Source organism: Nematolebias whitei, chromosome 9 (genome assembly GCF_014905685.2).
Source record: "Nematolebias whitei isolate Nwh7 chromosome 9, NemWhi1, whole genome shotgun sequence".
Taxonomy (NCBI): Eukaryota; Metazoa; Chordata; class Actinopteri; order Cyprinodontiformes; family Rivulidae; genus Nematolebias; species Nematolebias whitei.
In genome coordinates, this window is record NC_056506.1 from 30885200 (window position 1) to 30910899 (window position 25700).

A 25700-nucleotide genomic window follows, 5' to 3' on the forward strand; every position below is an offset into this window, starting at 1 on the left:
ACACACACACACACACACACACACACACACACACACACACACACACACACACACACACACACACACACACACACACACACACACACACACACACACACACACACACACACACACACACACTATATATATATATATAGTTTTAATCTGTTCAAAGTGTTAATCATTGGCTGTTTGTTGAGGATGCCTTTCAACTACCACCACAACAGATTTGAGCTCAGTATCAGAAATTCTGACTTCTTTACATCCATTTGGTGTTGTTGGCTAAATCACCTGCAGCAGCCATCTTGGCTATTAAAGTTAATCATTTGTTTATGTGTATCTAATGGAAACTTTCTTAAGGTTTTATTAAAATGCGTCTTGTGGTCCATGACATAATTTGCTAACAGACAAACAGGGTTGACGAAGAGTTGATGCAAAGTTTTAAGCAATTTAGTTTTGCAAAGAGTAGCAGTTGGAATAGGTGTTGTGAATAACTCTCAGCTACTACCACACATTTTAGCCCAGCGTCTAAGAAAACTGACAGCAGTTGTTGCTATTTTTGTGTTTTGTAACGGTCAGCTGGCTGTGACCACCACCTTGAACAGTGTTGTCTCCTGTTGTAGGTATACATCCATTGATTACTTCTGTAAATATCCCGATGCAGTTTTAGATTACTTCTGCAAGTTTTATTAAAACTCCATTTGCAATTAATGAGACCATTTGGTAACAGACAGACACTGCACATTAAACTTTTTGACAGGGGCAATAATCATTCTTTACAAAGGAGAAGGTTATCTTGCTCTTTCGGATGCAATGATAAATTTGGGACTTTTTAGACACGTTTTAAAGTACAATACATATTTAAAATTAAATAAGTACAACAAAAACCATGTCCTTTTTCTGCTGGTTAGCTTCAGATTCTCTTGGCATTACTATGTACTGCAGAGGATGAATAAACCTTTATTTTGGTGCTGTTAAGGGACATAATTTATCTTTATTTAAGTGAAAACAGCCCTGACTTTACAAGGCGTGACCTCTTCTTGACTTCTGAAGTACTGTCATCAGTAGCAGATCCTATACGATGAAAGCCAAGCCTCCATAAATCTGAATTAGAAGAGGTCAAGTCGGAGCTTCAGACTTGTGTTTGTGCTCCTCAAAGGAAACAGGTTTGGGAGTTTTGCCACAGTCAGTGTATGATTTTACTGGAAGATGCTGCTGGCATTAGATAATACAGCTTCGTGAAAGGTATCAAAGCATCACAAACACGAATGACAGAATCCAACGTTAACCACCTGGAAAATGTTTACAGGCTTAACTTCTGAGGCCACCGTGATGAAATATACCAACTCTGCGGTCTCGGCCCATGATTAATCAGAACATACTCTTTTGATAAGGGGCTCTGTTTGTCGTCTCAGTTTTGAGGGCCTCAATAGTCACAGGTCTGTTTTAGCTCCACACACTACAACCTGTTTGGGCACAATTCCTCCTCTGTTGGACAAAGTGTTCATACAAGAGTCTTGGCCTGCTTCGTCACTCGTACAAGGTCACTCCAAACCAGAAACAGTTCAAACCTTCTCACCCTTGTCTTTTAGCTTATTACCAGTACATCACTTCGAAGGACAAATAGTTCAGCTGATGTCTAATAAATCTCCTCTGGTGCTCATCAGCAGCTTTTGTAATGTTTTTTTACTGAACATAAAATGGCAACATGTCAACTTCTAGGACGCGGTCTTGTAGTTTTGTGCATATCAAGTGTCAGCCCGATGTTTAAAACATGCCCTTATTATTAGGACTATTTGTACAGATTCCTCAAGCTAGTCTCACATTAAAATAGTTTACTACAAGGTTAAGGAGTAAAAACGTTAATTGTTCCACTTTAATTTTTTATGAAAAGCATAAAAAGTGTCTAAATTTACTCAGACCCTTTGTCTTTAATGGATGTCAGTCTTTAATTGCCCAAACAGCACCTGAATGTTAATCAAGTGTAATCTCTAACAAGCTTCCTGCGTGTTTTCAGATGAATGTTGGAGCGTCTCTTCTCTGCAATGATAGTTGAGGTTTGAGAGATTCAGATGCCCCCAAACACTGCAGAATAAATTCTATCTGAAAAATACTTAATTTTGATAGTTTTTACTGTTATTTTCCTGAACCCGTATGCCTGCTTTCTGATGATTAGACTTTTGTAAAGTTCAAATCATGCTCAAGGGCAAGTAAAAAACAAAAAACAAATCTGTTTTCTCTATAACGTTGCCTTTCAAGTCTTCTTGGTTCTGCATGAGCCAGATTGGAGTAGTTTCTTTTAGACTAGTGTCACCTTTGTTAAGTCTTTTCAGGTCTCAAACCGTGTCAAATTCAGAATATAATTCAAACTATTATTTCTAACATGCAAAACTTTCTACAGCCTAGCTCCATCTTACTGTATATTCGAGATCTTATTGTTCCATATTTTCCCAACAGAGCTCTTCACTCTCAGACTGCAGGTTTACTTGTGGTTCCTACAGTTTCCAAAAGTAGAATGGGAGGAAGATCTTTCAGTTATCAGCCTCCTCTCTTGTGGAACTAATTTCCAGTTTCTGTCCGTGAGGCTGACACATTGTCCAATTTTAAAATTTAGTCTTTCCTTTTAGATAAATCCTATAGTTAGGGTTGGCCTGGGTTTCCTGAGCTACCCCTTAGTTCTGCTGCTATAAGCTTAACTGCTAAAGGACAAATTGACCATGTGACTCACTCTGCTGCTGTCTTTACTTGCTCTACTCCACGTGTTTGTATTTGTAATTATTTCCACCCTTGACATGTTTTTTGTCTCAATTCCAACAGAAAGTTCACCTGGACCTGTCACTCAGTTCGTCTGTTCCTCTCAAACCCAGCCGGTCGACACAGATGGCTGCTCGGCCCGAGCCTGGTTATGATGGTTTCTTTTTGATAAGAGGGAATTTTCCTTCCCACTGTCGCCTTTGTGCTTGCTCAGGATGGCACTGTGATGAAGTGAGGGTCCAACACAGTCTGCTGGCTTCCTTAGATTGACAACATTTACTGACTGGCTTTTATATGTATGTGAATGTTTCTGTTCAGCTCCCGAGATGACTTCTGTTGTGATTGGTGCCATAAAAATAAACTGAATTGAAACCTCTTATTAGGATATTTTAAACCGTGAAACCACTGGCAGAAAAAAAAAAATCTTCAAATATATAGATTTATATTTTTTACTTGATGGATCAATTTATTTTGTGGGTTTGAAAAATCTTGACTTTTTGTGGTCTCACCTCCAAGAAGCTATAACAAAAGCATGAAAGCAAATAATTTTATACAATTGGAGTACCAGAGGGAAATTTGTAATAAAATAAACATGAGCGTAACTACAAATAATTTGTTTATTTTTCAGGATTTTTATCCAGAATGTCTATGACTAAAGGAGCAGCAATAGTAAATGTTTGAAAGTTTTTTCTTTAAGAAAATGCTATAAATCTTAAATATTTAACTTTTTTTCCCAATAAACATTTGTTCTCCTATTTTTGCAGTAAAGCGTTCAAGCACATCTGTCTAAATAAAAAAAAGGCAGATCCATCTTTTAAGGTCCAGCTGAAGAGGATGACTTTGAGCTCAAACATAAATCATAAGCAATAAATACATTTCGAAGCAGAAATCCTAAAAATATCAACTTACCTATAACTTTTTGCAGATATTCGTCTTCTTTAATAATAACGTCCTCTTCTGACCAAAACAAACCACCTTCCATAAGTCGTACAGTTTTCTAACATGTAAAATAGTTTATTTTTGTAAATGATTCTAAATTCAATTCCACAAACTCCAAACCTCATACTCTGTACACTTCAAAAGGCATTTTCAAAAATAAACAAGAAAAAAAAAAAGGAGAGGAGGAAAAAAAAGTATTGACTACTTTACACAAACTGAGAAAAATGTAGCACAAACACACTGGCAAGATGAAGTCGTATCATACAAGAGAAGAAAAATATTCAAGAAACGATTCTGTTACAACCATTCATTGAGAAAATATATACAATTGAGTCTTCGGAAAGTTAAAAAAATACATGCCATATACATTACAAGTTCTAAGACTGTCTGCAAAAGTTGTACAGTCGACTTGAAATTGTGCACGCAGAAACTCTTCAGGTTCTAAGCGACGTGACGTGTGAAGTGTCAGTATAAGAAATATTTCAGACTCAGCAGAACGCCGTTTCTGTCCGAAGAAAAATAAAAAGGAAAACCTAGTTTCACATACAATTCTTTCTGTCGCACACTGGTTCATCTAAACTGGAAACATAATTAGACGTTTGCACCTTTTTGCAAAAACAAAAGTGACAACCGAACAAAACAGGTCGCTGTTCTTGTTAAAATACAAAGTTAAAAAGTTGTTTTTTGGGGGTTTCAAAACCTAATTCACAGTTCTTTAAAATCCAACCTGATTAACAGCGCACAGAACTCTTTCTATCCAAAAAGTCCTTTTCATTTTAAAATTCTGTAACCATTAACTCGTGAGTCAACAAAAATATTTCTTTAAAGTGGTCAAAGTATGTCAGTCACAAAACACTACGCTACAATACCTCATTTTTAATACAACAAAAATACTTTGTGAATTATTGTGGTTATATTACAAATTCTGTACAGAATATTCATAATATATACTCTCAAATGAAAATAACGTCCATCTTAAATAAATTTCAATGACAGGTAAAACAACAAGAAAAAAAAAAAAAAACGATTTAAAACACCCAAACATCAAGAAGGTTAAGGTAGTATTTGGTCGGTTATTCCTATAGTTTTCTTTATGTACATTTATACAAAAAGTAACAGCGTGTCTTCTTCAATCTTCAAAAACAATAGCCTTCTTTACCTCAATCTCGTCATTTTAAGAATAAAGTTCATTCACTCAGTAATAAATACAAAACCTCTCGAATTCCACACAAATCACATGACAGAGACCTATGATAAAACTGACTCATGGAATCAAGTATTTAAAAGTTTGTGTGTGTGTAGGTGTGTTTTTTTGTTTTTTTTTGTTTGTTTTTCTCTCTTTTTCTTTAGTGCAAGTTAATATTCCCTTCACGGTATATTGTTGCTGTACATTCCTCATTCAGTGATGTCTACATTTAGTCAAATGGTATACATTAGTATAGAACAAAAAGGGCCTGCCCTTAGTAAGCAATAAGGCCGCACCCTGCACAGTGCTTTCTCATTCGCTGGTGGATTCTGCACCCCATGTACACCAAACAAACACGCAGATACATACAGACGGCGGGAGGCACCGCGTACAACACAGCCCCTCACATATGGCACAAGTCACGTCCTGCTACTGTGGTCGTCTTCCCTTCCTCCACTCGGTTTGATTCCACGATCTGGTTAACTCGTAGTTTTATTAATTCCTCAAAAGGATCAGGCCTTTCGGGTTATCTTTATAAACGACTTCAGTGTGAGATCCTGTTTTCTCTCTCCCCCCGTGCACAGAACGTTTCACACGCTCCAATAAGGAATGGTGTTTAGGCTCCTCGTTTTGCTCAGTTAATCCACTTCCTGCACTCCGGAGCTCCGCAGTGGCAAATGATTTTGCGTTGACCCTCGACGGCGTCGAACTGATAGTCGAAACACAGCTGGAAAACAAGGGAGGCAAATCTGTTACTGAGCATCACAATGACGCGTTTATCACCGACTGCAACAACAAAACCCTTCTCAGAAAAAACAAGTTGGATGCAGATGATTTGAACGAGAATACACCAGGTAGAGGTGATCATCGGAGCGGGCGCACGTTTTATTTGAATGTATTTTGCTAACAGCCGCATGAGAGCTCTTCTGGAAGGATTCCAAGGCAAGTGAGCCAAAAGACATGGTCTCTTCAGCGTGTCCTCCATCTTTCTCAGGTATCACTAAGGCTACAAAAATTACCCTTCAAGGTAAAAGGCAAATGTACTTTTTTAAGTATTGTACATTACTGTACCTTTAATTTTTACTGTGTACATGCACCTCTCGTCTCTCACTGCTCTTTCCTTTTTATTACAGTTGTTGTAAATGTACTTAAATAAAACAATTAAACGTGCCTTTTGCTTCCAGATGGACCTGAACGACCTGCGATTGATGTAATTGTCACGCATTTCATTGTGTCAGTCCAAAACGTCTGTACCGTACAATCAGAACACAAATACATGTACCATTACATTCTTAATGTGTGTGTATAAATATATGTGTATACCCACCTCTTCTCCTTTTTCAACTCTTCGTATGCAGCTGATGATAATTTTGTAACCTCTCTCAAATGTAACCACCTCAGCAACACAGTTAGGAGCACAAGAGTGATTGATATATCTAAAGAAAGAAAAAATTACTTTACGGGTCAAACAAAAGTGTTTCACTGTCATATACTCAGGCTTTCTACTACGTTCTAGTTTGAACTGGAATATAATGCTCTAATACAAACACATGAAACTGTTTTTACAAGTTTTGACACAGATAAACGTTAAACAGGTGCAGAGACGCTGCATTTCGCTTCATTTTCCTCAGTTGACAACTTGTGAAGTTAAATCTCATTCAAACAGAAATAAATGCCATTGTACCATAATTTAACCACAAACATCATATAGAGACAAAAGCATGTTTTCTGTTCACATTTTAAATTGTTCAGTTACCTTGCAAGCCCTCCACTTCGAGTTGCATCGACAACATGTTCGCTGCCGATGCGGAACATGAACACGGCTCGGTTCTAGAAAGGAACAAGGACACGTCTTAGCTTTCATGAAAGGGAAAAGAAAAATAACCTTATTATTAAAATGAATACCTGAGAGCTATAAATCTTCTCCTTCCTGATGGCAACCTCATTTCGGAGGACCGTTCCATTGTACTCGATCACCATGGCTTGTTTTTCGATGTCTCTGGCAGCAAACAGCCCCAGGCCCTGCAGATACAGAACATCAGCAGCTTGTGATTCTTTAAGGATGAACCACAAAGTAAAAGCACAAGATTTAATGAATCCTATTTCCTCACCTGGATGCGTGAGCGTGCCAGATAGACATTTACTCTCCACTCACTCTTCATCCAGCGGTACTGGGAGGACCTGGGGTGTACAACCGGAGGTTTATTGTGAGGAGTGCCACCTTCTCCTGGAGCCACATTCTGGTTAGACCTAGCACTGCTGCTGGACACAACCTGAGGTTGAGGCCTAAATTATGAGAATAAATCACAAAAAAAGTGTCAAACTCAGACTTTGTTTTAACTTGAACTTGAATGCTGTCCTCGGCCAAAGTTACCTTATCACCAGTGTGGTGTAGGAAGAGTTTGTTCTTGGCTCTGCTCGGGCACAACCAGCTGGATTGAACACGAGAGGCAACTCCACAAGAGGGTTGCGTCCGTAACGGAACGAGTACCTGTCGCACACCTCCACTCCTGGGAGCTGGAGTAAAGGAGTACAGACAGAAAAAAGAACGCAACTCTGAAATTCACGAAGATTTTAAACTCAAACACCAAAATAAAATCACCCAAAGAAGGTACAAACCGATTCAGTGATCTTGGCGACTGCAGAAACTGTGAGCCCAAACAGATCCTCTCCTTTCAGATAAACAGGGAATAACCTCAGAGTGCCTGTTTCAGCTCTTTTCTCTGAAACTGGACCCAACACTTTTTCCCAAACTCCTGATTAAAACAAGATAAGCACATAGAAAAGCTCTTAAACTGAATACTAAAAAGGCAGAAAAAAACCCAAGATTCCTTTATTTTCTTCAAGAACCACCTTTAGGAGAGGTATCAGTCAGGACCAGGTCTTGGTAGCCTTGTTCGACGACTCGGATCATGAACTCTGGCTGCCCGTCTCTGTCTTCAACAGAACAGACGTAACGGCAGCGGCGGCTGCCATGGCGCATGCTCCAGTAGATGCGACAGGCCTCGTAGCCAACTGGAAAGATGGCGGTTGAGGAATGGAAGGCGGACATTTGCTCTGGAGTTAGTTGGCCTATTGCGTGCAACACCAGACTCCCCACTCGAAATGTATAACCCAACTCAGGCTGCTGCACAGCCGTGGCAATCTGACGCACTTCGTCTCTTTGGACATAGACACGTCGGAACACGGCAAAGCAGCGCAGCTCGTGCTCCAGGGCTTGTCCTGCTGTTCCTCGGGGCCGGTGGGCGTGACAAAGCATGGTCTTGTCCTTGAAGAAGGTGCACTGGGCTTGCAGAGCGCAGGTGAAATGGTAGACGTTGGTACAGCGCAGGCGGTGGCAGCCGCTGGTAGCTCCAGTCTGCTGGCAGTAGGCGCAGCGAACCGTTTGGCCACGACGCAGCGCTAGCTCCACGTTGATGAGGGCACCGGCTTGGGTCTCGTACACTTCAGTAGACCACAGAGCGCAATTTAGATGAACCCACACGTCCAGGTCTAGATTCAGCAACCTAGCAGGACCATCGGTGATCCCATCTCCAAACTGGTGGCAGAAACAGCAGCGCCTCTTGTCTTTGAGTAAAGACGGAGGGCGGAGGGACGCACCGAGTCTCTGCAACAGCTCGTCGATTTGATTTTCATCTGGAAGCTGGGAGTTTGTTCTTGGCATCACCACCTGAATGGTCCACTTTCTCCAGCGGAGTCCTTTCTGTCGCTTTCCCTGGTGCCAGCCGTCGTAGGACCTTGGCCGACTCTTCAGCTTCACAGTCACTTTGAGGGCATCAGATTTGACCTCAGTCTTGGGCGCATCACCCGCTGTAGGAAAGGGAATGGGAGGAGTGGACGGGGGAGACTGTTTGGGCTGAAGCTGGGCGAGGCAGTGAACGTCCAGTGAGGACATGTTGTTACTGTACTGGTGCTGAGTTTTACAAAAATTCTCTGTTTGCTCTGAGGCCTGCAGGACAGACATTGATTCCTAGAGAAATGATATGGAAAAATAAATACCATTAACACAGTGTAACCAGTTTGTTTCTCTACATAAGATCCAGTGATACATACCTTTGTTTCAGTAGGTTTGGATTGCAGCCGTGGCGATGAGCAGTACAGAAGATAGCAGCTGTGACTACAGAAGACCAGGTTTTCCTCAGGTTTAAAACGACTTTTGAATTCCTAAAAAAACAAACGAACCAAAGCTCAGCTGGAACATCATTTTTAATCCAAAAATTATTTGTAAATAGATTGCCCTCTATAAGGCAGGGTTATTATACAAGATTTAAAAGTAGAACTGTAATAGTTTCCATGTATGAATATACATATACACGTGTCAGTTTTAGGCTTCTTATAGTTTAAATGTTATTTCGTCTAAAGTAATGCCTAGGTTTGCAGTTTCAGCTCACTTTGTCCTTAAAGAAAATCAATGACATTCAAAAGATTGTCATTTGGGAAAAAAACAAAAACAGTTTGGACGTAGATATTTCTGATCAGAGAATGAACAGTAGTGACTGTTTATGTTTTGCTTATAAGTAACTTGAAAACAGCGTGTTTTTATTCAGCAAAAAGTCTTCAGACCTCCCCTTTGACATCCAACTGCTTTGGCTGAAACATGGTCTATCTTAAGAATATAGCACTTCAAACGACTCAAAGCTTTTCAGCCAAACTTGTTGGGTACCTTCATTTGAGCAGGAAGGTCTTTGATGGCTTTCTGGACTCCGTTTCCCAGAACCACCACTTTACAGTGGCAGCACCACTGAGGTCTACATCCAGGGTTGGCCGGGGCCTTATGGTCAGGTCCTCGACCTACAGTGGAGCCTGAAGGAACAACAAATATATAACCGATAACATCATATCATTATTTTGAAATTAATCTGAGCAAGAAAAGACAAGGTGTCATACTGTGCAGCTTAAATTGGACAACATTTTAATTACAGGTTATATTAGTGATGCTCGTGTTTAATTTAGTTGGATTCCCGTACCTGGGTTACAGGTTTGGAAATGGAAATGATGTGCTTGCTGCTGCATTAGTCCCTGCGGTCCACTGGGCCTGATCATTTGTCCAGGCCCACCATGAAGTCCTGCATCTCCTTGTCTGTGGAAGAGCATAGGAGGACGAGGCTCCATGCCATGGTGAAGCATCCTTGGACCCATAGATGGTGGGGGACGGTCCAGGGTGCTGCTGACTTCATAGCTACTGGGGATCTTTACACACAGTAGGTCTGAAATGGCTGCCACTACACCTGTGATGTTCTGAGAGACACAAACACAAAATATTTAGGAAATGAGGTTTTACATTACAACTGCATGGGGGGGAAGTCACCTTTTTAAATATTGATGTACCTCAGAGCACGACATAATCAACGAATAAAAGTGATTGCAGGTGACAGGTGCGTTATTTCTCAAACTCTATGGCAGATAATGATGTTTTATAAATTGACAGAACTAAAAAAAAAAAAATGTGTCGATGCTGGATTTCAGTGAAAGTCTGTAAAAGGAAGTATTTTTACCTCAGCTGCAGCTGGTCTCAGTGTAATAGCTACAGAAACCAGCCCTTGTTTAGAATCATTAGACGGGGGGCCAAAGAACATAGAAGAAGGCTCAGTCTTGATATTCTGTAGTTTGATCTCAGACCCTAGAAAAGTAATAAAGTAAAAACACTGAAACTACAATTACATTCTTTAAATGAAATGACCAGGTGAAGTGCCTGCAACTTTTTATTAGTGACAGCCAACAATTTATGTAAACATGGACATGTTAAAACAACTGTTTTTATTTATTTATTGCCCTAAGCTGAGCACAAAACAAACTTGTGTAACTATATGCACCAATACTTGAGCCAAAAAAATGCTCCACAATCTCTAATTAATTATGACTGGATGACTGAATTATGAAGGAATTTGTGGGTGTTTACCTTTCCCATCGGGAGCAGGAAGCATAGGGAGCACAGGAGACAAACAAGGAGATGGCGGCTCTTCCTTCACCAGAGACAAGTCTGGGTAGCGACTGATCTCCATGCCGACGACGCTCTCAGGAGACGAAGACGGTACAAAGCTGTCAGGTGTATCTCTGTCCTTGCAAGCCTCCTGTCCTCGGTTACTGTGATCACAGAACAAGCCAACACAGTCAAAATCACGTAGCTGATAACTATTTTGTCCTACAGTACTAAAATTAATCCGTTACCTGAGCTCCTCCTGGTTGTTGTGAGGAGGGGTGGGAAGAGAAGCAGGAACATCCACAGTTTTGGGTCCCTGAGCAATGGCCCGGGCTAGCAGGTCTTCCTCTACCCTAAATGGGACATGTAGCGGCTTTGGCACTAGGCCTTTGGAAACTGTATTTAACAGGAAAACAGTATCATAATTCATTTGTTAGATTCATAATATTGTTTTATAAAGTAACATAAAATGAGAAGATAGTACTTCACAAGTTCTTTAAGCCAGTGGTTCCCAACCCTGGTCCCTGAGGAACACCATCCTGCATGTTTTAGCCGTTTCCCTGCTCTGACACACCTGATTCAGTGATTTAATTACTTCCTCAAGTTCTGCCGAAGCCTGTTAATAACCAAATCATTCAAACCAGGTGTGTCAAAGCAGGGAAACAACTAAAGCATGCAGGATGGTGTGCCTAAAGGACCAGGGTTGGGAACCACTGCAAAGTTTAAGCACTTACCCATGGCAGCAGCTTTATTGGCCAGCTCTTCTGTTGTGGCAAATCCGTTGATCATTTTCTGTCGATTCACAGGCGGTGGGGTGGGAGGAAGAGATGCCGGTGGTGTTGGAGGATTGCTCAAGTTACTCTGCTGTAGAATCAGGACAATGTCAGCACACACTATAACTCAAACACACATGAACTCCTCGGTTTACTCAGGTTCCCTTTAGTAATGTAAGAAGATCTCACCTTGTAGGCCAGCTGGGAGTAATAATCTGAAACTCCATCTAGCGAGGCGCTGCCGAAAGTCCCAGACAAGAGGTTTTCTCCATTGAGCTGGCCGCTGCCGTAGGGAGCAAAATGGGCAAAGTTCACCCTGATCAATGGCTCCATGAGGGGCAGCAGGGAGAGCTGCTGTGAAAAGTGAAACAATTAGAAGAGAAACTTAAATAACATATTTTCAACCTTGTTTGAAATCCACAACGTTCTCTTCAGTGCTTCCCCATTCACCTTTTCACACACATGATGATATAACCAACATTTGCACTCTACACACATATTTTGTCTACAATCCAGTTAGGATTTGAAAGGCAGCATGGGGTTTACTATCTTGCACAAGGGCACTCCACAATGTGTCAGGGATGAGGGATTGAAGCATCAATCTAACAGCTGGAACATGACAACGCAACAACCGAGTCACAGCTGCCTACAAGTTTTTCACACTATCAGGACAACACAAGCTCCCCTCCATGTAGATCTACACGCAGTAACTTCACATAATAACTTTCTCTGTTTAAATGGCAAAACGCACAATAAATACACTACATCTATATATTATATTTAAAAAGAGTGCTGGAAAAAGGTTAACATTTAATTTCTGGTCCAGCTGACATTAGATCTACTGCAGATAAATATGAGCAGTTTAAACTGTGAATTTTCTTATATAGAAAAAAACAAACTGCAACTTATGAGAAGGGAAAAAAGAAAAGCAGAGGAACAACAGATCATACTTGTTTGATTTGGTGCATAACGGAGTCAGTGCCTGAGTGTATCAGCTGCCTCTCGTCTCCTTCTTTCTTCCTCTTCTTGTAGCGTGAAGCAGGTTTCTCCCCTCCTTTTGGTGGCCTCTTGTTTCTCCCTTTTTTCTTCTCTTGCTCGGAGATCAGAGGCCCAGGAAAGTCAGAGGTTCCATCTGAATATGCCTGAAGGTAGAGTAAAAAATAAATAAATAAAATACAGGTTTTATTAAAAGCTGTAAACTTAAAAAAATGACTTAAACAGCACAATGGATTTAAATTAGATGTTTTCCAACACAAAACTGACTGAATATTGACAACTATGAATCATATCAATTTAACCATAATGTGCCACCCTTAGCTTGTCCATGACTCACTATGTTGATTCCCCCTTTAGCGCCCTGTAACTGCATGACTAACAAATACTGACCCCGTTGCTGTCTATGGAGCTTTGCCTCAGTAAGGTTTTGCAGTCTGTGGATTCCTCTTCCTCCAAGCGCAGGCTTTCCTCTGACCTCTGCTGGGACAATCCAGGCGGAGGTGTACTCTTGTTCTTCAGAAGGTGTTTCAGTAGTTCATTACCAGCCTCCCCTTTGCTCAGACTTTGCCCAGTGGGAAATGGAGACATGCCCCCTTTGTTACTTTCTTCTTTCACAAAGCTCATTTCTGAGCCGATGGACCCTTCAGTTGGCCCGTGGCATTCAGGGGCATCAGTCTGCTCAAGCTTTATGTTATTGAGGATCCTCTCGTGCTCCTGAGCCTGCATTCTTGATGTTTCTGATGACAGACCAAGTTGTCCAGACTGCCCTCCAGAAAGTTGCCTCTCAAGCTCTGAATGACTGGAGGTGGTAGATCCAAGTAGGGGGGATCTAGACAAGTCCTGCTCTCCAAAGAGATGGGGGTTTCTAGTAGGAGTTGAAGAGGTGTCTGAGACACAAGGAGTAAGAGGGGTTGTGAGGTCTGAGTGTGGAGTTGAGGGTGTTTTGACTGAATCTGCATCGTCGTCTTTCTTCTTTTTGCGGTTCCTTTTCTTTTTTCCTTTCTCATCTGGAATGATGTTGGAATACAGCTGTATGAGCGACTGACCCGAGCCTGGAAAGTTGGACGGTAGAGGTGTAGCTGAATCACCACCAAATGGAGGACCCTCACTGGGCATTTTTGGCATCATTCCTGGTCCACTGAACTGACGAGATCTCGCCTGAGCGTGAGAAAAATTAGGTCCTTGTAGAGCAACGTTATCAGGCCCTAAACTGGGCCCCATGTCAGGCTGCATCATCCCATTACCCATCATGGCTCTTCTGTCCCCCTGGATGAAAGTTCCAGGTGGTGAGCCCATACCAGGCTGCATGCCCTGCTGTTGGGGGAACACTGGTCCAAGTTGTTGCTGTTGTTGTAAAGGGGCCCTCTGAGGCTGCATGAAGTCCTGCGGTAGATCTGAATTAAAAAACGGCATCTGAGCAAGTGGTGCCATGCTCCCATCTGGGGCCATCATTCCTTGCTGCTCCATCTCCATACGATGTTTCAGAGCTTTCTGACGTTCAACTTCCTGCATTAGCTGCACTCGTTGTCTCTCCTGCTGCTCCCGCAGCCTCTCTCTTCTCTCACGCTCCTGAAAACCTTCGCTGAATGGATTGTTGTCATCGAACTTTACCCCAGCTGGCTGCATGGGTTTAACAGCACCTGGTGGAGCGGGTGGTGGTTGGGGCTCCACAGGCATTTGAGAGTGCTGGGACACATTGCCCATTGGCATTTGGAAGGGTTGAGCTGAATTTACAACAGGTACCTGAGGAGGCATTATTGGTGGCATTCCTGGTCCAACCATAGGCATTGAAGCACCAGGATGCCAGCCAGGTGGGGGATTGGGCATACGTGAGGGTGCATTTGGCTGGCCAGGGTGTATCGGCATCTGCATCATGGGGTTCATGGGTGGCTGTACCATCGGTGGACCACCAGGCATCATGCCAGGAGTGCCTGGTATCCCAGGCATTAATGGTGTCATGTTGTTTTGCTGCTGTTTCACTCTGTACTCCTCAATAAGTTCAGCATGCTCTTTCTGTTGCTTGCGGATCTAGAATAAGAAGAGAAAAAACTGATCTGTACAGTATGATCAAAGAGTAAATAACATGTTTTAAAGTGGTCAATTACACATTTGGACAAAGGTTTGGAAACAGGTTATAGCTACTTCTCTATTAATAACACAGGTTGGACTTCTGATTTTCTTTAAAATAAAAAACAAGCCTACGAGGACACACAAGTTGTCAAAAGGGAAAGATAAATGAGTGTACTTTTAAATTAGAACAAGATACAAGTATACTGTATGTACATTGCTCTCCTGTGCTTTTGGAAATCCTCAGTTTAAATACATGTTCATTGCTTGAAAAGAACACATTTGATGTTTACTTTCCAGAGCACATTCTAAGTTTCATTTGGTCAAATAGGACAAATTAATACTACTTATTATATCTGCTACTAAAATATGATCAGATAGAACACTTTAATACAAAAAGCTTTCATATGTTTATCTTCTAGCAATGCCAGGGATTCTTCTGTGAAATAATGATAGTTATTTTTCTCCTTTTTATGACTGTACTGACTATCCCTCTTTAACAATTAAAACTGTTCGGAGGTGCAAATGGGAAACAGTGTTTAGGGCAGCCAGTATGTACCGGTGAGACAGGAGTAAGCAGTGGAGCTTGACAGGCTGCACATTTACCTGCTCCAGTTGCTTCTGCACAACACCCTGCTGCTCTGTGACATGTTTGAGCTGCTCAGCATCCTCCTCAGGAAACTCTCTGCCTGCCTTTTTAGCAGTCCTTTGCTTGGCAGACAGGGCTTTCTTAGACTTCCTGTGAGCCCCAATTTTTTCTTCTAGAATCTTCTGCTGCACTTGAAGTAGGTGCTGAGTCTCCTGGAGCCACTCCTCATACTGAGCCCTCTGAGGATTATCTGTAGGAAGAAAGTAGCTCTCTTTTTAGCAATCTCGACAGCTGAAATGCAAACGTCTTTACATTTGCAGCCATAACCTAAAAATTAAAAACATAAAATTAAACTGCAAGATAATCTTTAGAGAACTTACTGACAAATCCTAGTCCAAAGCTTGGAGTATTTGGTCTTGCTACTTGTGTCAATTTGCCATCCTAAAACCCCAAATCAGCAAGAAGGTTATCATATAAATAACGGAATATAAGACATATTTATTGGAATGAACTAAATAGATTGTCTATTACCGGTTCAACAACTTGTGGAGGGAGAGGTGTGCTTTCAGGACAAGGAGGTACAGGACCAGAGGGAAATCTGGGGCACAGAAATGCCATACTTAGATTTATGAATGGATTTCTCATTTAATAATTCAAAAATGTGCCAGTAGTAACTACTAATCATTTACACAGTTTATTCTGCAAGCTATACTTTTTACTGGCACTAATTGTCATGATTTGTGTAAAAATATGTATATTTGTGTAGGAACAATAGAAATTTGTACCTGTTTATAACCATTGAAGTCATCCCTATGTTGTTCTGAACCATGACTTTATTGATGCCTTTCAGGGCAACCATTTTGGCTTTCATGATGGGGTCTGTGATGGCATCAAAATCTTCAAATGACAAACAAAGCAAAGTAAGACAACCAATCTACCAGGTGACCCATACAGAAATCTAGAGAGGCCTAAATACCGTACCGATGTTGGGAAAAAAGGTGTCACTGGAACGCTGGCGTATCATAGCTTGCATCTGCCTCTGCTGTTGTTGCTCCTGTCTTTCCTGGTCTAGAAGGTCCTGCAGCAGAAGTGGCTGCTCATCCAGCAGAAGAGGACGCTGCTGCTGCCCCGCTGCTGTGTTCAACCCTGTCTGCTGGACTTGGTTTAGACCACTCTGGTCCACTCCAGGGGTCAGCACCACCTGATGGTCTGCCCCAAAGACAGCCATAGAAACTTCTCCTGCAGTGGTGGTGTCAGGTATTGTTTGACTCACTGTAAGTGCTGAGGTATGCTGAGTCTCTGTGACTTGGTTCTGCTGGGCCATGAGGTTACCTCCTTGGTTGACAGATCCAATGATTGGATTTAATGACTGCTCTTCAGGCTGCTGCTTAATGAGTAAACTAGACAAGACTGGAGTGGCGTCAGAGAGAACTCCCTGCTGGTTTGGGGCATTTCCAGAAGCTTGCTGATTTACCACCTCAGTGGGCCCCTGACAGTCTTTGACCTCGGTTTTAATTTCCTGCTCAGATGCGAATGAACCAGAGGATTGAGTCCCAGAGACTTCTGGCTTGAGTTCAGCTGAGGAACATTCACCTGTAGCTTCTGACTTTGTCAGTGAAGATGCTGAACTGGATGATGGATCAGTTACAGTGCAGGCATTTTTGTTAATTTCCACAGCTTCAGCATTGTCATCCATTGGATCACTGAGATCAAGTTCCTCATTAAACATGTCTTTCTTGATGTCATCCAAGTCAGGGTCTGTGTAAGCAATTATGTCAAACTTACCACATTTAATAAAGTCATCAAGGTGTAGATCATTGGTTTCTAGATCAAGGTCTTTGCCATCTTCAGGATCCAAGTTTAAATTTTCCAAGTCCGAGTCTACCAGGTCTTTCACCTCCACGTCCTCGAGATCTTTGACTGCTGAATCCTCTCCGTCTAATTTCTCTTCTACAGCTTCACTGCTCGATGCAGTTGCAGCCTCGGAATGTGCAGCAGGGGGAGCAGACAGGATCATGGATGTTGCCATGTTCTGGATCTCATTTGAAGCAGGTTGACTCATCGATCTCATCAGCGGAGATTGTTTGATTGGATTGATCCCTGGTATCTGGGTGTGCTGATGAAGATTGTCCATACTGGCAGAGAAGTGTAAGTGGCCAGTCTGACTGGCTAAGGGGTCTCCCATTTTGGGACCCTGATTTAAAGTGAACCTGGAATCAGGTGCTCGTAAAAAGCCTGGAGGTCTTTGACCCTGCATGTTGGGATCCATGTTGCTTCCTTGAATGCTACCAGGTGGAAATTGTAAGCGTGGCCTGTTTTCAGCTGCTCTGTGTCGCAGCTCAATGAATTGCTGGCCCATTATATTGTGCTGTTGCATTGGCATACCACGTGGTGGGAAGTGATGAGGAAGCCCCATGGGGTTTCCTCCCATGCTTTTTGTCATTTCAGCAGACATGGGTAGTCTCATTTGAGGAGGTACATTCTGCATTGTGTGCTCACCCCTGTGAAAGAACTCTTGAGCCCCATGAAGTCCTGAAACACTAGCTGTAAATGGAAACCTACAACAGAATAGAAAAAAATACACACAATGGTAAACTTTGTTTTGTAGACTGATGTGTTATGAAGTACAGAACATTTGAAACACAAAGGTATCACAAAGAATTGTAACACAAACCTTGGTCCTTGCTGTCTCAAATTAGGATCTCCAGGATGCGGGGCTCGAAGCATTTGTCCTTCACTAGGGAAGCAGAAACGCTGATCACCTGGAAAAGGTCCAGGATATCTTACAGGCCCTCTTATGGGTCCTTGTCCTGGATAAGGTGGAGGAGGTCTGTTGAACATTTCCCCTTGTTGCCCAGGGCCCTCCAGGGGCCAGGGTCGCGGTGTTCCTGAGGTTGTGTTACCAGCGGGTTCCAGAGGAACCCTCTCCTGGCGGGTTGCAGTCCTTTGCTGGAGAAGTTCCCTAATTTTTTGTCGCTGGAGCAGAAATAATCATAAAGATTTAAGCTTTTTAAATCACAAAAAAAAAACATTAAAAAATCCCACATCACAGTCCATATAAATTTTTTTACAAGAAAACATTTACACAAAATTACTCAGGTCAAGCAGAGACACACCAATAAAAATGGTTAAAAACTAACAGGTTGGTTTTGAGACATAAAGGCACATATTAGGGTTAGGCAGTGGCCTAAAGTACTTTCTAAACATAACAACCCTGATTCGAATACCATTATTAAAATTTCAGCTGCAAAGTTTGTCCATTTTTCTCGACAGCCAAACCGCAATAAGGATGATCTGGAACCATTGAAAATTTTAAATTTGGGTTTCTCTAGTGTTAATTCTGCTGTACTGAGGTACTGTCTACTCCTTTGCAGAGCCTATCATTGAGGAAGAGAATTGGAGTGGATACGGCACATCTGAAACGTCAGTGTAACCTCAACCTGTGTGACTGCTGACATCACAGTTAGCTTGGCCCATGACTAATGCACATTATATTCTGGCAATAACTTGCTAATTTTCTAGCCTAGTAAAATGATTTAAAATTTCCAAGATGCTTGTAAAACAAACAAGCCAAACGTATCAAAACTTGTTGCTATAAATCCATTACCACAGCAACCTTTCACAATAATGCAGCAGCTATTAAGAGTGAAGGCTGAAAAGAATAAAAAAGCAGAGTAAGCTAAAAAAAAAAAAAAACGTGTTCACTTTGGAAAAGTTTGTTGCAAATGAAGCAGCAAGACACACGGTGGTTAAAATGAGCAAAAAGCTTATTGGATTGGTTGTTGAAGAGAAACTGTGATCTCCAAAAATGATGATTGTGGAAATCTAACAACTCTGTGCGAGCGCTACCTTCAGATCATGTCTTTAGAAACGAGAAATTTTCCCAGCTTGCTATGTCTCCTGCTCAGCCTTGATAAGGCAAATATGCTGCTTGGCTTATTTCAGACAAACATTTTTGTGACACGCTGACTCTTGCGGGCAGTACGGCAGAGAAGAGGTTTGCGTTGTCGCCTCACAGCAAGAAGGTTGCAGGTTTGCTTCCCAGCTTGGACCTTTCTATGTGGAGTTTGCATATACCTGTACTCTTTGTGCAAGTGTGGGCTTTCTCTGGGTACTTTAGTTTTAACCCCAAAAACAAAAAATGGATGTCAGGTTAATTGGTAACTTTATAACATGCCTAGCTGTGAGGGAGAGTGTGCATAATTGTTTGTCCTTTTTGTCTATGTGTGGTTCTGTGATGTATTTGCAGCTTGTCCAGGGTGCATTCGGACAGACTCACGACTGCTGGAGATAGGCACTAGCAAATGGGTAATGAAAATGCAAGGATGGATGGCGATTTTAACTAATTATAAATCTTTTTGTTTGAGCTGTAATTTGTTGTTAATTTTATTTCATGATGAAATGAAGCAAATGTGCTGCATATCTAAGAAATAAAAGTAAAAAAATTGGAGAAACTCTTAAAATGCCCTAAAATTGCATACAGTAATAAGACAACAACAATTCCTGAACAGCTGGTAATACATTAGACAAAAATATATTTTGAGGAATATTTGGTGGTATAAAACAGTGTCCTGCTCAACACCAGCAAACGCAAAATTCAACAACTTTATATATTGAATCAGTTGTAGTGAGTGATACAGAAGAATGACACTTATACAAACTAGCATTCTCTTGTTGCAGAATCATCTGATTTATCCTGAAGACAATAAATCAGATGACTAAAATAGTGACTGCTGGTTCAGTGAATGTTTTATATGGACATAGGAGAACCAATAACCAACTAAAATAACTAATATGTCTCAATTTTCTGGTACCTGTCTGAGTTTTTCCTCCGTCTCAGCAAGAGCAGCTCCCTGTGCTTCAGAAGATGCAGCAGGTATTTGTGGATTGGTTGGCATTTGGGTAGGGTCCTGATGGCTGGCTCCATTGTTACCCACAGCTGTCTGATCTTTTGTCTCCATTTTCTCTGTTGCTTGAGGACAAGGGGTCATAGGGGCTTGTTCAAATGGGTCATGGCCAGGTGTCTGATTGGGTCTTCTTGTTGGTGACGAACTGAATCCATCTTCTGAAACACCAGGGTGCTTTGGTGTGTGAGGGTCTGGATGAGGAAATGGCTCTTGAAGCCTGCCTTGGGGTGGGGAGAAAGGATCCTGACTTTGTCCTGGCCTTGGCATTGGTCTGTTATGACCATCAGGACCAGGTCTTGGGGTCCCTGGTGGTTGAGCATAAGGATCATTAAGCATTGGTCTAGAGGGGCCTGGCTGGGAAAATATGTCATTAACCCCTGGCCTTAAAGCTGCAGGTGTATTAGTAAATTGCTCCACTGGGCCCCTCTGGCTCCCTGGTGACTTGGTGAACCTATCACCTAGAGAGGGTCGAGGAGCACCTAATGGCTGGCCATATAGGTCCATGGAGTGGGAAGGAGACATTCGTTGTCCAGGGTGGGACTTATGAGAGAACTGGTTCATCCCACCTGCACGAGGAGCAGCCTGTGAGTAAGGGTCAGAGGAAGAACCAGGTGAGTTTGATGGCTGACCATAGTTGTCATGTGGACGTGGAGTGCCTGGTGGTCGAGCATAGGGTTCAAAAAATGGTCGCTGTTGAGCTTCATGTTCATTAATCAATCGCTGATTACCAGTAGGGTGAGAGAAAGGATCAACACCTGGCTTGTTGGGACCTGGAGGCTGGCCAAAGTGGTCGTATGTGAAACGATCTGGCCTTGGAGTGGAAGGTGCAAGTGCATAAGGATTCTTAGACATTTGAGTTACTGGTCCCGGCTGGACAAATGAGTGCCCTTGAGGGTGATGCTGACTCATTCTAGGAGGACTGGTGAAATTATCATTCCCTGATGGTCTTGGGGTATGTGGGGGTTGTGCATATGGGTCATTCAGCTGATTTTGAGAAAACCTTTCCGATGGATGCAAACCTGGTCGGCTGAAAGGATCCTGAGGAGGCATCGGTGTTTTGAACAGAGGGACAGAACCAGACTCATTACTACCAGGAATGGGTGCTATTAAAGGCCTCGAGTAAGGGTCAGACAAAATCATCCTGTTCTGGGCCATGCGCTGGTAGGCATCATTTCTTATCATTGGTCTTGAGTATGGGTCTCTACCAGGAGAGCCCATTGGCGATCTTCCTTGAGCAGCCTGACTACCCCTGGGAGGACCCATGGGCTTCAAAAAGGGGTCAATTTCCCCAGTGGGCCTTGGTGTGTCAGGAGGTTTGGCATAAGGGTCACTACACACTGATGTAGGAGAACCAAAAGATTCATGTGCTGGAGAGGGCCTCCCTCGGTCTTGCTGCTCCATCAAAGAGGTGGGGGATTTACCAGACTCAACAGACATTCTGCGACAAGCATTTGGTCCTAGAGTTGGTGGTCTTGGGGTCCCAACCATTTTGGCATATGGGTCCCACGGAGAAGATGGTCTCGACCCAGAAGAACTTGGTGAGAACACCTGTGGAGACTGAGGCTGGGAAGAAGGGCCAGATGGTGGGGGAGGAGGTGGTCGTAAGAACACATCCTCTGGAGGACCCGACGTGGGAGTTCCCTGTAGCTGCGGCCTGGCAAAATTTTCTTTCGAGCTGAACTGCTGCATTGGGGACATACTGTCATTGCTTGGTTGGGAAACTGGGCTCTGGTTACCACTGTTATTGTCATCTCCCTCTGACTGACTGGTTGTCTGTTGTTGCAGTTGTTGCTGCTGCTGTTGCTGAAGTTGCTCATTCTTAACTTGCTCCAACTTCTGAGTGGCTTCAATTTTGGCTTGCTGTTTGCTTTTCTGCCTCATTTGCTGTTGGGAGACATAATGTGAAAAGAGGGATTAAAAATCAACACAGATGCAGATATAATCTCATGCCAAAAATGAACTGGACCTACTAACCACCACTGTCATCACGGTTAATGCGAAGGATAGAGCAGGTGATTAGGTAGCTTTACTAAACCACCACTTCTTAGCTGTCTTAATATAAAGCTGACCTGGCGCTGCATACGCTGACTTCATTGCATACACTCTTACCTGTCTAAACTTCCACTCTTGTTCATGCTCTGACTCTTTTGGTTTCAAAGGGTCTTTAAACAGGAGTTCTGTGTCTAGTGGTAAGTTGGGATCAAACACCTCAGGGGGCTGTTGCTGTGGATGATGCCTCTTCACCGTCTCATTTGACATCTGGACTTTGTTGATGCGCAAGGCTGCTCGGTTATCTCTTGCCTTTTGCTAAATAATACATCAAAAGCAGAAGAAACAAATATTTTGTAAACAGAGCGAGAAGCCAAACAAGAGCAAAAATTCAATGTAAAAAGTAATTAAATTTTTTTTCTATTAAAGTTAGACTGGATAAGCTTCAGGCACTGAAAACATTTCAAGGACTATTTCTTAAGTGACTAAAATGTTTTTCACATACACAAAATTCATAATGCAATTTTCTTTATATAAAAAAGCTAGAAATCTTAAATTATTTCTAGCAACATGGATCATTCTGTTACTGTAATCTACAGTAGTTCCTAAGTAGTGAAACTGACGACTGAGGCAAATGTTTGACAGAGTCGGAAATGACTGGATTTCACATTGGATTGGGCACAGACAAGAGGATACAGGGGTCTGAGTGATCTTACCACATATGGAGCCCTGTCTTGTGAACTAGCTTTCCTCCAAAGTTTAGCAATTTGTTTTACTCTTGTGGACCAATCTGTTGGGAGAGAAATAGAAAGAGGTGTCATGACAGTGAGGACATTTTAGTTGCAACCCAAATGATGCAAAAGGTAAATAAAGACTAGACATCAGAATATACAAAATCATCACAGTCAAAGAAGAAAAAAATGCTTTAGAGCCATTCACAAACCTGGGTACTCTTCTTTGAGGTTGGGAAAATTGACATTGGTATACAGGACAGGTGCAACAGTGGCAAGCTCTCCAAGTGTCTCCTCCTTTTCCCACTTGAGTGTACTTCTTTGGGCATTTGACATGGCTTCAGTCTCTCCCTCAGGCAAAGATCCAGGGGGTGCAGGGGCAGGGCCATGGGCAGGGGAAGGCCATGGACCAAGTGCTTCTCTAGGCATTTGATTAAATTTTATATCCCTGTAACATCAATAATTACAGCTCAATGGGTTGAATTATTTTTCAGAGAAAAACAGCAACAACTATTTATTAGTTCTATAGTTGTTAAACATTATATTACCTTGGATTGTCAGAAAAAGGCATACGATTAAGAGGAGAAAATGTTTCTGGAATGCAGGGTCCTGTTCCTGGAGCTGTCGGAAAGCGCTGGCTTGGCCCTCTTAATCCATTTATCACTGACATTCTTGGAAACATGAGGTGTCCTAAATGCAGAACTTAAAAGGTCAATCTGATGCGTGGATGCTACAAAATACTGAATGTAGACATCAGATCTTCATAGTGATTAAAAATATACCTGCATTGGGATGAGGCATGCTAGTACCAGGTGTGGCAGAGACAGGTCCTGGACACTGGGGGTGAGGCACCTGCGGTGGAGGTGGTTGGCTTGTACTTGGGCTAAGAACTGCTGTGAAAAGATCTTCCACATCCTTGCTCTCCAGTTCTAAAATAAAGTAATGAATAAAACAAACTAGAATATAAAATTTCAGGCCTTTAGAGTCAGTCAGAGAGTCAGAGTCAGAAAGATTTGTCATTCGCATCTCATGTGTTACATGTGGTGGAACGAGATTATGTACACAGGGTCCCAGTTACATCCAACAATAAAATGTAAAAGAAAAACAGTAATAAGATCTAAGATATGAACTAAAAAACACATCAGCTACATAATACACTAAGCACTAATAGCATAAAAACATTACGTCGAACAGCAGCTTTAACTGTGGTCCAAGTGGTTAGTCATACAAAAATGATAAAATTACTAACCTGGAATTTTGTAAAGTTTGCTGAGCATTGACTCTGAAAATAAGAAAAAAAAGAAAAATAAAACCTTGGTAATGATTCTGAAGCAACATTGTTATTTAAGTGCCCTTTAATAAGTCAATTTTCCACATAGCTCAGTGCAGTGTGGTATCTCATAAATAGTTGTCAAATTAGTTAACAGACAGCTGACAAAGCAACTACTTCTCTTACAATATACAATTTTCAATCTACAATATCCTTCGTCTGTAATGTCAAAACAGACGTTTGTCAAAAAAAACACAAAAAAAACAAAACAAGAAGTCTCTACCCTTAAAAAATGACCAATGACTGTAAAGACCAACACAAAAATTAAGTTATATTAAAAAAGTTGACCTGCAATATTTAGAAAAAAGGACTGTGCAAACTCATATGATGCATTAAAAATGCCAATCCAAAAAGAGGGCTAAAATTGGCATTTTAAAAAATCTATTTTTTTTTTTTTTTACAAAGGAAAAATACTTCTCATCATTTTTGAATGTAACATATTCCAACAAAAATCCTCATACTGAATCTCCACTTTAAGTTCTGCTGTCCTGTGATTTTACAGTAATTCACTAAGTCAAGACTATATCTATTGTAGCATTTAATCTATAGCTGAAGGTTTTTTTTTATTTAAATGAATGTTAAACTAAAACAATAAGTAGTGTTTGAGAAATGCAGGAAATTGTCTCTTGAATCCTGCAACATCTCACTTGAATAAATATCGACAGTTACAATTCATTTTAGCTCTTTAGTCCTTATTTTATATTCCTTTTATAAAATAACTTGTGGTGGAAAACAGTGGGTATTGTCTCTTGGTTAGTATGGAAAGGTTTATGGTGTGGATGTAATGATATATATTGATGCCAGGCCTCCTCAACTAACCATCAGTGACCATCTTGTCCAACTCTGGGCTGAGAATACCGTCCAGGGGCTCCTCTGGGATAGTTCGAGGTGTCCTTCGTCCAGCCTGAGGTGCTACTGGGGAGCTTTCTGCCAGGGGTCCGATGTCCAGGCCAGCTGTGGAAACACACACAGATAAACAAAACAAATAAATAAATCTAACAAAAAACTAATTAATCTAAAAAAATTCCCTGCTGATGCTAATCATGAATTCATAAAACAAATAAAAAAAGTATGTGAAAATAAAACGTTCGTTTTGTCAGCCTGTAGAAATAAATAAAATTAAATGTATGATTTCAGCTCCTTGAAGTTTTTTGCTTTGTTTAACAGGTATTTAAAGGGGTATTTCAGCATTTACACCAGAATTAATGACTATCTATAAACAATAGTAGTTTGAAGCCATCCTTTACTTAAAAAATATCAAATTACTGATAAAATGCAACTGTTTATCCACCTGCATCAGAGAATTAGACGAATAAAATTGCTTTTCAAGACAAAAAACAAAGGGCATTTGAAACAGCTTTTTAATCATAAAAGCAAAGGGATTAAAGGGACAGATGTTTTCCACCATCTACAGTAACCATAAGGACATGTGCAGAGGTCTCTACCTCTCTGTACTGCTTCTAAAAGTGCTTATTTTTTAATGCTAGCATGTCCTTGTCAGTTTCATTGCCATCTTCAAGACATCTTTAGCTAAGCGGTT

At 41.5% G+C, this 25700-nt stretch overlaps 1 protein-coding gene across 1 annotated transcript in view; it reads right to left on the reverse strand.

Annotated features, from left to right (window-relative positions):
* Positions 1 to 4745: 4745 nt before the first annotated feature.
* The window catches only part of kmt2cb (lysine (K)-specific methyltransferase 2Cb), a 77108-nt gene continuing 56153 nt past the window's right edge, over positions 4746 to 25700 (reverse strand). The window contains exons 30-61 of the mRNA XM_037682212.1: positions 24980 to 25114; positions 24080 to 24112; positions 23613 to 23759; positions 23379 to 23520; positions 23043 to 23278; positions 22816 to 22889; positions 22220 to 22417; positions 20018 to 21994; positions 17878 to 18179; positions 16185 to 17761; positions 15989 to 16100; positions 15735 to 15801; positions 15584 to 15644; positions 15221 to 15453; positions 12938 to 14575; positions 12502 to 12693; positions 11741 to 11905; positions 11513 to 11642; positions 11027 to 11174; positions 10758 to 10942; positions 10354 to 10478; positions 9826 to 10096; positions 9522 to 9661; positions 8912 to 9022; positions 7712 to 8828; positions 7478 to 7614; positions 7233 to 7375; positions 6970 to 7144; positions 6764 to 6880; positions 6615 to 6688; positions 6186 to 6294; positions 4746 to 5585 (exon numbers count right to left, since the gene is read on the reverse strand). Coding sequence (XP_037538140.1) covers positions 5493 to 5585; positions 6186 to 6294; positions 6615 to 6688; positions 6764 to 6880; positions 6970 to 7144; positions 7233 to 7375; positions 7478 to 7614; positions 7712 to 8828; positions 8912 to 9022; positions 9522 to 9661; positions 9826 to 10096; positions 10354 to 10478; positions 10758 to 10942; positions 11027 to 11174; positions 11513 to 11642; positions 11741 to 11905; positions 12502 to 12693; positions 12938 to 14575; positions 15221 to 15453; positions 15584 to 15644; positions 15735 to 15801; positions 15989 to 16100; positions 16185 to 17761; positions 17878 to 18179; positions 20018 to 21994; positions 22220 to 22417; positions 22816 to 22889; positions 23043 to 23278; positions 23379 to 23520; positions 23613 to 23759; positions 24080 to 24112; positions 24980 to 25114 — 10364 coding nt within the window. The 3' untranslated portion in view covers positions 4746 to 5492. The remainder of the gene's footprint in view (positions 5586 to 6185; positions 6295 to 6614; positions 6689 to 6763; positions 6881 to 6969; positions 7145 to 7232; positions 7376 to 7477; positions 7615 to 7711; positions 8829 to 8911; positions 9023 to 9521; positions 9662 to 9825; positions 10097 to 10353; positions 10479 to 10757; positions 10943 to 11026; positions 11175 to 11512; positions 11643 to 11740; positions 11906 to 12501; positions 12694 to 12937; positions 14576 to 15220; positions 15454 to 15583; positions 15645 to 15734; positions 15802 to 15988; positions 16101 to 16184; positions 17762 to 17877; positions 18180 to 20017; positions 21995 to 22219; positions 22418 to 22815; positions 22890 to 23042; positions 23279 to 23378; positions 23521 to 23612; positions 23760 to 24079; positions 24113 to 24979; positions 25115 to 25700) is intronic.